Genomic DNA, 10,057 nt, shown 5'->3' with positions numbered 1-10,057 from the left:
AAATCTGCCAAAAAAGTTAAATTTTGAAATTGTATCTCCTATTTTCCATTAATTCTTGTGGAACACCTAAAGGGTTAACGACGTTTGTAAAATCAGTTTTGAATACCTTGAGGGGTGTAGTTTCTAGAATGGGGTCATTTTTGGGTGGTTTCTATTATGTAAGCCTCGCAAAGTGACTTCAGACCTGAACTGGTCCCTAAAAAATGTTACAGCCTTGTAACATCCCCAAAAAATAAAATATCATTCCCAAAATGATCCAAACATGAAGTAGACATATGGGGAATGTAAAGTAATAACTATTTTTGGAGGTATTACTATGTATTATAGAAGTAGAGAAATTGAAACTTGGAAATTAGCAAATTTTTTGGTAAATTTGGTATTTTTTAATGCAAAAAAATTTACTTTTTTGACCCAATTTTAGCAGTGTCATGAAGTACAATATGTGACGTAAAAACAATCTCAGAACAGCCTGGGTAAGTAAAAGCGTTTTAAAGTTATCAGCACTTAAAGTGACACTCGTCAGATTTACAAAAAATGGCCAAGTCCTTAAGGTGAAATAGGGCTGAGTCCTTAAGGGGTTAATGGCAGGGGGAGAGGGCGGCACAGCGATGATGTCATCCTCTGTGTCTGGCTCTGCGCTCCTGCTTAAGGCTGGTGTGCAGACAGGATTAGTTGATTGAAGAGCAATCTCAGTGCTGGATCGTTCCTGCTGAAGACAGCCACTGTTCCCCACCGTAAGTTTCTGCCTTTTTTATTAATTGTTTTAGTAAATCTTCCATTTTCTTGTAAGTGCAGGTTATGCTTCTTCCTCCAGGTTTCTTCACTGCCACTTACTTGAGTGCGCAGTAACGGTCTTTTCTCTTCTTTTATAGATACCTTCACGTGATCATCTGTTGCTGTCTCCTCCAATCAAGTTTCTCCAGTGGTGTCTTCTGCCATTACCATCCCCATCTGAATCCAGGGGAGTAATCAAATTAATTAAACTGTAATACTTGCGCATGTAAATAGTGGGTTCAAAACACCATGTCTCCCTATTTGCATCCGCAAATATGAATTAGTCAGAGCTGATGCTGCGTTTGTGGAGGCAGTGCCCGGGGCCGAGACTCACTTCTAATTGCTGTTCGTTTTTGGAAGTGTCCGGGGCTGAGACTCCTTTCTGCTAATTGTTTTTTGTGGGTAACTAATGGGACTCTAACACTCTGGGACCTGTATGTGTCCAGCCTGCCCTCACTGCACCAGGCAGCTGTGTCCTGGACTTACCTGGAGTCCCTCCTTGCGCTTCTTTTTCTGTCAGTGACTAACAATGACTTCTAAGAAAGGAGCAAAGAAAAAACGCCCCCCTGCAGCCGAGCCCGATGAGGACTCTACCGAGCAGGTAGTATTTGGGCTGATGAGTGAACTGCTCAGCAGAGGAATAGAAAAGGGGGCATACCGGTGGTGCTTACGGAAGAATGCAGATCCAAAGAGAACGGTCATTGTGGCGTTTGTGCCAGCAGACATGCCCAATGGGGTGATATGCGCTGTTATGGCAAGAGCCTTGAATCGGGGACTGGTGAGAATTGTGGACTCTACAAAATCCGATACAATGTATTACCAGACGCTGCTCATCGAGGCAGAAGGGCTAATCGGGGCAAATTCCTGCCCAACGCTCATTAGCTGCGAGGACTGCCCATTGAGGTACTGGATCATGGTGTCGCCTGTCGAAGATGATGACATGGAGTTTACAGATTCTTTGGGAGAGTTCTATCCAAATGATTCTCCCACTACAAAAAGTTCTCCGACTGCTTCTAAGGACATTCCTTCCTCTGCCAAGGGAACGCCTGCTACCAAGGACCCTCCCTCTGCTATGAGCATGCCTGCCGCCAAGGACCCTCCCTCTGCCAAGGGCACGCCGGCCGCCGAGGACCCTCCCTCTGCCAAGGGCACGCCGGCCACCGAGGACCCTCCCTCTGCCAAGGGCACGCCGGCCGCCAAGGACCCTCCCTCTGCCAAGGGCACGCCGGCCACCAAGGACCCTCCCTCTGCCAAGGGCACTCCGGCCGCCAAGGACCCTCCCTCTGCCAAGGGCACGCCGGCCGCCAAGGACCCTCCCTCTGCCAAGGACCCTCCCTCTGCCAAGGGCACGCCGGCCGCCAAGGACCCTCCCTCTGCCAAGGGCACGCCGGCCGCCAAGGACCCTCCCTCTGCCAAGGGCACGCCGGCCGCCAAGGACCCTCCCTCTGCCAAGGGCACGCCGGCCGCCAAGGACCCTCCCTCTGCCAAGGGCACGCCGGCCGCCAAGAACCCTCCCTCTGCCAAAGGCACGCCTGCCTCCAAGGACCCTCCCTCTGCCAAAGGTACGCCTGCCGCCAAGGACCCTCCCTCTGCCAAGAGCACGCCTGCCCCCAAGAACCCTCCCTCTGCCAAAGGCACTCCCGCTGCCAAGGACCCTCCCTCTTCCAAGGGCACCCCTGCTGCCAAGGGCATGCCTGCTGCCAAGGACCCTCCCTCTGCCAGGGTCATGCCTGCTGCCAAGGATCCTGCAAGCAAGGACCCTCCCTCTGCCAAGAACACGTCTGCCACCAAGAACCCTCCCTCTGCCAAGGGCACACATGCCACTAAGAACTTTACTTCCTCAAAGTGCACACCTGCAGCTAAAGACTCTCCCTATGCAAGGAAGAATGATCCTCCTCCTAAGGTACCGCCAATCGATAATGGCAATCTCCTTGAAATGGGGCTTGGGACTGCTAAAGGCGGTCTCCCTGAAAGAACGATCGTGTCTGCAAAAGACTCTGTTCTACAAAAGATGAACTCACTGGCAAAGGACTCTCCTCCTGCTAAACAACCTTCTCCTACGAAGGGTATTCCAACTGCTAAGGAACCTTCTCCTACAAGGGGTCTTCCAGCCGCGAAAGATCCTTCTTCTACAAAAGACCTACTTGTGAAAATAAAAAATCCAGAATTGAAAACTCATCAGAGGTCAATGATTGGAGAGGGTCTACAGACACAGTCTGAAAACAGAGAAAGCTTTGGAAGAGTTTTAATAAATCCAAATCCAACTAGGAGGCCTGAGTTCCCCGTTATGAACTTTCCTGAGATGGTGATAACAGCAGGATCTGATGTGTGGGGAGGTGAGGCGTTAATTGACTTTTTTTTTGTATAAAAAGCTTATGACATTCTGCTTTGCACATTAAAGGGGTTATCCAATATCATAAACAGCCCCCAATGTGCAGGGACCCTCAGAGGGAATATACTTACCCCGCTCCCTGCGCTGCTCCTGGTTCCTGCACCACCGCTGCTGCTTCTCCCTGTACACGGATGAAAACATCCGGTGTCAAGGGGGGGGGGGGGGCAGGCAGCCAATGGCAGACGGAGACGAGCCTCCCTAGCATCGCGGGGGACGCTAGAGAGGCTCGTCCCCGTCTGCCATTGGCTGTTCCCCCCCAATACCGGATGTTTTCATCCGTGAACAGGGAGAAGCGGCGGTGCACGGAGCGGGGACCTGGGTAAGTATATTCACTCTGAGGGGCCCGGCACATGGGGGGGGGGGGGGGGCTGTTTATGATATTGGATAACCACTTTAATCCTTTCAGTCTCCACTTGCACATGAGGCAGGAAGGTGTTGGCTGCAGTGCCTGGTACTCAATGTTTTTATAGTGGGTTAATGGCACACAGCGGGCAGTGACTGGTGCATTGTTTATAGAGCATCTGTCACCACTCCTGACAAGTGTGTGCTACCCTTGAATTAAAGGGGTTGTCTCATCTCCCTGTTACTAAGGCAAGATGAGACTAAATCCCGACCACCCACTGGAAGGGAAACAGTGCAGCGGGGCGGTGCTGCACTCTTTCAGTGGCTCCTATTGCAGTGCATGGGAATTAGAGAAACAGTGTAGCACTTTGTTTCTGAGTTAGGGTAATGGCATAGCTCGCTGTGCTACATTGTTTCCATAGCTCCTAGGGTTGCACCGGGTATCAAATTATCGATACCCAATTGATACTTTTGTACCTGGATCGATTCGATAGCGGGATTTGCTATTTACAGATAAGCGCAGCCTAGTATCACTGAGAGCATGTTATCCTGAGTCGGCACAGTGAAGAAGGAGGGAGTCCCTCCCTCTCTCCCCACTGTGTGCGGCTGCCGCTGGCCACCAATGAAAACAGAGAGGAGTAGGAGGGGAGGGACTGTGGCCACTGCGCCACTAATGAAGATAATTTATGCCTGAATACAAACGTAGGCTGCGGGTGCTGGCCATATCCCATACCCGGCCTCTATGACTGCACGCTGCAATCCGCCGTAATCAACCCCTCAGGTACCGCACCCCTTCCTCCACAGTATTATAGTCATTGGTGGCAGTGGCCCCAGGGTCCCCCCATCCTCATCCATTGGTGGTGCAGTGTTAGCTTCTGATCGGAGCCCCACCTGGGGCTCCGATCGATTACCATGGCAGCCAGGACGCTGCTGAAGCCCTGGTTGCCAGGGCAGCAGGGAGAGTGTAAAGTCCTATTCACCCTAATAGAGCTCTATTAGGGTGAATGGGACAAGGCCCCTTTCACACTAGCGAGTTTTCCATGCGGGTGCAATGTGTGACGTGAACGCATAGCACCCGCACTGAATCCTGACCCATTCATTTCAATGAGTCTGTGTACATGAGCGTTTTTTTCACGCATTCTTTTTTATTCTGCATTCTTCACGCAGCCCTGACCCCATAGAAGTAAATGGGGCTTCAGTGAAAAACGCAGTGCGTCCGCAAGCAAGTGCAGATGCAATGCGTTTTTTACTGATGGTTGCTAAGAGATGTGGTTTGTAAACCTTCAGTTTTTTATCACCCATGTGAAAAACGCATCAAAACGCATTGCACCCGCGCGGAAAAAACTGGACAACTGAACGCAATCGCAGACTGAACTTGCTTGCAAAATGGTGTGAGTTTCACTGAACGCACCCGGACCTAATCTGTCACACTCGTGTGAAAGAGGCCTAAGGGGGCTAATAGTAAATAAAAAGTAAAAAAATAAAAAAGTTTAAACCCCCTTTCCTAATTTTACATAAACACAATAAAAAATAAGTATATTACATATCGCCATGTCCAAAAAAGTCTGAATGATTAAAATATTAGGCTGCCTCTTTCACCATCTTAGGGATTTTAGGATATCTTCAGCCTAGGCACGGGGACATGTTTATTCCCACCTTCAGGGTCTGAACGTGGGCATAGAAGTCTAGGGAGAGCTGGTAGGGATTTGTCAGGAGGTGACCTTCATCCCCAGCTTTTTGCCTAGACACTTGTTTGTTGATATTCTGTGTCTCTTGTATCCTGTCCGCCGTGACAACAGTATGGTGCAGATATCGGCTGTTACAGGAAACAACTCCACTGCCGCATTGAGTAGGAACCGCAGCATCTCAGGGGTTTGCCAGAGGGATGGTTACCCCCACTGGCAATAGCGATAAAAGTCCCCCCAGGTCTGCCATCTTTGTACACCTGTTAGGCCCTTCCAGGGTCATGCTGACAGATATAATTCACTGCAATACAGAAGTATAATACAATCTACAGAACACCTAACCCAAACCCGAACTTCTGTGAAGAAGTTCGGGTTTGGGTACCAAACATGCCGATTTTTCTCACGCGCGTGCAAAACGCATTACAATGTTTTGCACTCACACGGGAAAAACGCGCCATTTTCCCGCATCGCACCCGCATCTTATCCGGGCAAAAAACAGGACGCCCGTGTGAAAGAGGCCTTACTCTTCCAGAAAAAATGTAGCACGACCTATGCTCTCCACTCTTCCTCTCGACTCTGGGAGCTTGATTTCCCAAAAAAATGCAACATTTACTTTCTTCTGAAAACAGGACTTTGGACCACTGAGCATTCCTTTTTCTCCTTAGCCCAGTTAAGACACTTCTGACGATGTTTCTGGGTCATGAGTGGCTTGAAACAAGAAATGTGACAGTTGTAGTCCATGTCCTGGATACGTCTTTGTGTGGTGGCTCTTGAAGCACTGACTCCAGCCCCAGTCCACTCCTTGTGAATCTCCCCCATATTTTTAAAAGGCCTTTTCTTGACAATCCTTTCAAGGCTGCGGTTATTTCTGTTTTTCTACCACACTTTTCCCATCCACTACCTTAAAAATTTTTTTTTTACAGTATTCACCTGAGGGGGCATATAATGTGATATTTTTATAGAGCATATTGTTACGGACATGGCGATACCCAATATGTCTATTATTTTTATTAAAGGGGTTGGAGGGGCAGAGGTTGTTGTTATTGCATGTAAACAAAGGGCCAGGAAAGAACCAGGGAAATGAGGAAATATATATGTTTTTTTTGCATAAAACTTGCTTAGCTTAGTTATATATTGCTGCCCATCAGATTTTCAGTGCTATATTTTTTTTTTTTCATAACTCGGACAACCCCTTTAAATTTTACACAGTAAATGCAATTTTCAACAGAATAAAATCTTGTTTTTGTGTTGCCATTTTCTGACTGCCCTATTTTTTAAACTTTTTCTGATGATTGTCTTAGTTAGAGTCTAATTTTTTGTGGGATGAGATGGCGGTTTGATTGGTACCATTTTGGGGTACATAAGACTTTTTGATCGCTTGGTATTACACTTTTTGTGAGGCAAGGTGAGAAAAATACCTTTTTTTTTTTTTTTACACAGTTTTTTTATTTTTTTTATTTTTTTACGGTGCTCACCTGAGGGGTTAGTTCATGTGATATTTTTATACAGCAGGTTGTTACGGACGCAGGAATACCTAATATGTATAATTTTTTTATTTATTTAAGTTTTACACAATAAAAGCATTTTTGAAACAAAAACAAAATCATGTTTCACTGTCTCCATATTCTGAGAGCCATAGTTTTTTTTTTTTTTGGGCGATTGTCTCATTTTTTGCGAGGTGAGATGACGGTTTGATTGGTACCATTTTGGGGTACATAAGACTTTTGATCGCTTGGTATTACTCTTTTTGTGAGGCAAGGTTACAAAAAATGTCTGTTTTAGCATAGTTTAAATTTTTTTTTTTTTACAGCATTCACCTGAGGGGGCATCTCATGTGATATTTTTATAGAGCAAGTTGTTACGTTTGTGACGATACCTAATATGTCTTTTTGTTTGAGTTTAACACTGTAAATGCCTTTTTGAACAGAATTAAATCTCGTTTTCGTGTTGCCATTTTCTGAGAGCCATATTTTTTTATTTTTTAGGCGATTGTCTTAGATAGGGTCTTTTTTTTTTGCGGGATGAGATGACGGTTTGATTGGTACCATTTTGGGCTGAATACGCCTTTTTTGATCCTTTTGGTATTACACTTTTTGTGAGGAAAGGTGACCAAAAATAGCTGTTTTGACAGGTTTTTATTTTTATTTTTTATTTTACTGCATTCACTTGACAGGGTGAATTGTGATATTGTTATACAGCCGGTCGATACGGATGCGGCAATACCTAATATGTATACTTTTCCTTTTTTTCCTATATTTTTTTTTTTATTACTTAAAGGGGTTCTTCAGTTTGTTTAAACTGATGATCTATCCTTTGGATAGATCATCAGCATCTGATCGGCGGGGGGTCTAACACCCGGGACCCCCGCTGATCAGCTGTTTGCGAAGGCAGAGGTGCTCCAGGAGTGCCGCGGCCTTCTCACTGTTTACCGCAGGCCCAGTGACATCACGACTAGTATCAACTGGCCTGGGAGGGGGCTAAGCTCTGTTCACTTGAATGGAGTGCCGCTGCCTTCTCAAACAGCTGATCGGCAGGGTTCCCGGGTGTCGGACCCCCGCCGATCAGATGCTGATGATCTATCCAGAGGATAGATCATCAGTTTAAACAAACTGCAGAACCCCTTTAATTATGGGAAAAGAACGCTTTTTTACTTGAAACTTTTATTTTTTTATTATGCAAAGCTTTATTTTAATTTTTTTCCCTTCAACTTTTGGGGGTCTGATCCCCTGTACAATGCATTACAATACTTCTGTATTGTAATTAGTGGCGACTCTAGGAACAATATATAGGGGGGGAACATAAAATACCACAGTCAAAAATGGGGGGCACTAATAGTTTTTACCACTTAGGGTACTTTCACACTTGCGTTTTTCTTTTCCGGAGTTCTGTCCTAGGGGCTCTATACCGGAAAATAACTGATCAGTTTTATCCCCATGCATTCTGAATGGAGAGCAATCCGTTCAGGATGCATCAAGATGTCTTCAGTTCAGTCTTTTTGACTGATCAGGACAGAGAAAAAAACGCAGCATGCTACTGTTTTATCTCCGGCCCAAAAAACTGAACACTTGCCTGAATGCCGGATTTTGCATTTTTTTTTCCATAGGAATGTATTAGTGCTGGATCCGTGGAAAAATAAATGCCGGATTCGTTTTTCCAGATGACACCGGAAAGACAGATCTGGCATTTCAATGCATTTTTCTGACTGATCAGGCATTTGTCAGACTGATCAGGATCCTGATCAGTCTTACAAATGCCATCAGTTGGCATACGTTTTTCTCGGGCGGGTGGGTGCAGGAGATGCGCCCGCCCGATCTGCGGCAGGGGTCTGGCAGTCACTGATAGACAGACCCCTGCTGCATGCGCCGGCATCGGTGAAATCACCGATGCCTGCGCATTAACCCTTCATATGCCGCGGTCAGTGCTGGCCGCGGCACATGCGATGTCCTCGCGGGAATCGGCGCTGCCATCGGGTCTCCGTGCTCCTTCCTTAGGCATCGGGGCTGCCTTCCGGTGGAGAGCCTGTGAGATCCAGCCCCCTGGATCTCACAGGCAGGGAGCTGTATGTGTAGTACACACTGTATTACTCATACAGCCAATGCATTCCAATACAGAAGTATTGGAATGCATTGTAAAGGGATCAGACCCCCAAAAGTTGAAGTCCCAAAGTTAGACAAAAAATAAAGTGAAAGAAAAGTTGAAAAAAAAAAGTTTCAAGTAAAAAAAAAAAAAAGTCATTTTCCCCAAATAAAGTAAATAAAAATGTGTAAAAAAATAGGGAAAAAAAGAAAAGTAGACATATTAGGTATCGCCGCGTCCGTATCGACCGGCTCTATAAACATATCACATGATCTAACCTCTCAGATGAACACCGTAAAAAAAAAAAAAAAAAAACTGTGCTAAATAAACCATTTTTTTGTCACCTTACATCACTAAAAGTACAACACCAAGCGATTAAAAAGACGTATGCCTGGCAAAATAGTACTAATTTAACCGTCAACTCATCCCACAAAAAATGAGCCCTAAGACAATCGCCCAAAAAATTAAAAAACTATGGCTCAGAATATGGAGACACTAAAACATAGTTTTTGTTTTGTTTTAAAAATGCTGTTATTGTGTAAAACGTAAGTAAATAAAAAAAGTATACTAGGTATTGCCGCGTCTGTAATAACCTGATCTATAAAAATATTACATGACCTAATCCCTCAGGTGAACACCATAAAACTAAAATAAAAACGGTGTAAATAAAGCCTTTTTTTGTCACCTTACATAAAAAAAGGGTAATAGCAAGCGATCAAAAAATCATATGCATCCTATAATAGTACCAATCAAACCGTCATCTCATCCCGAAAAAAATTAGCCCCTACACAAGACAGTCGCCCAAAAAATAAACAAAACTACGGCTTTCAGAATGTGGAGACACAAAAAAAATCTAAAATGGTTTGTTATGTAAAACTGAAACAAACAACCAAAAAATATTTGGTATTGTCGCGTCTGTAACAACCTGCTCTGTAAAAATACCACATGATCTAACCTGTAAGATGAATTTTGTAAATAACAAAAAATAAAAACGGTGCCAAAACAGCTATTTCTTGTTACCTTGCCTCACAAAAAGTGTAATATAGAGTGTTTCCGTTTCCTTTCCGTTTTTCCGTATGCCATATACAGTATACAGTAATTACATAGAAAAAATTGGGCTGGGCATAACATTTTCAATAGATGGTTCAGCAAAAACGGAATGGATACGGAAGACATACGGATGCATTTCCGTATGTGTTCCGTTTTTTTTGCGGACCCATTGACTTAAATAGAGCCAAGCACTGTGATTTGCGGACAAGAATAGGACATGTTCTATCTTTTCACGGTT

At 45.1% G+C, this 10,057-nt stretch overlaps 1 protein-coding gene across 3 annotated transcripts in view; it reads left to right on the top strand.

Annotated features, from left to right (window-relative positions):
* The first annotated feature begins 656 nt into the window (after nt 1-656).
* Nucleotides 657-10,057, top strand: part of ZC3H7B (zinc finger CCCH-type containing 7B) — a 139,745-nt gene continuing 130,344 nt past the window's right edge. For 2 of the 3 annotated variants that reach the window (XM_040406791.1, XM_040406793.1), the window contains exons 1-2: nt 657-734; nt 873-3,110. In XM_040406791.1, coding sequence (XP_040262725.1) covers nt 1,304-3,110 — 1,807 coding nt within the window. In that variant the 5' untranslated portion in view covers nt 657-734; nt 873-1,303. Of the gene's footprint in view, nt 735-861; nt 3,111-10,057 lie in introns of those variants that run through there. The other variant, XM_040406792.1, reaches the window with a different exon arrangement.

Source organism: Bufo bufo, chromosome 9 (assembly GCF_905171765.1).
Source record: "Bufo bufo chromosome 9, aBufBuf1.1, whole genome shotgun sequence".
Taxonomy (NCBI): Eukaryota; Metazoa; Chordata; class Amphibia; order Anura; family Bufonidae; genus Bufo; species Bufo bufo.
Note: the sequence above shows the minus strand (reverse complement) of the source record. Positions and strands in the feature narration are given on the sequence as shown.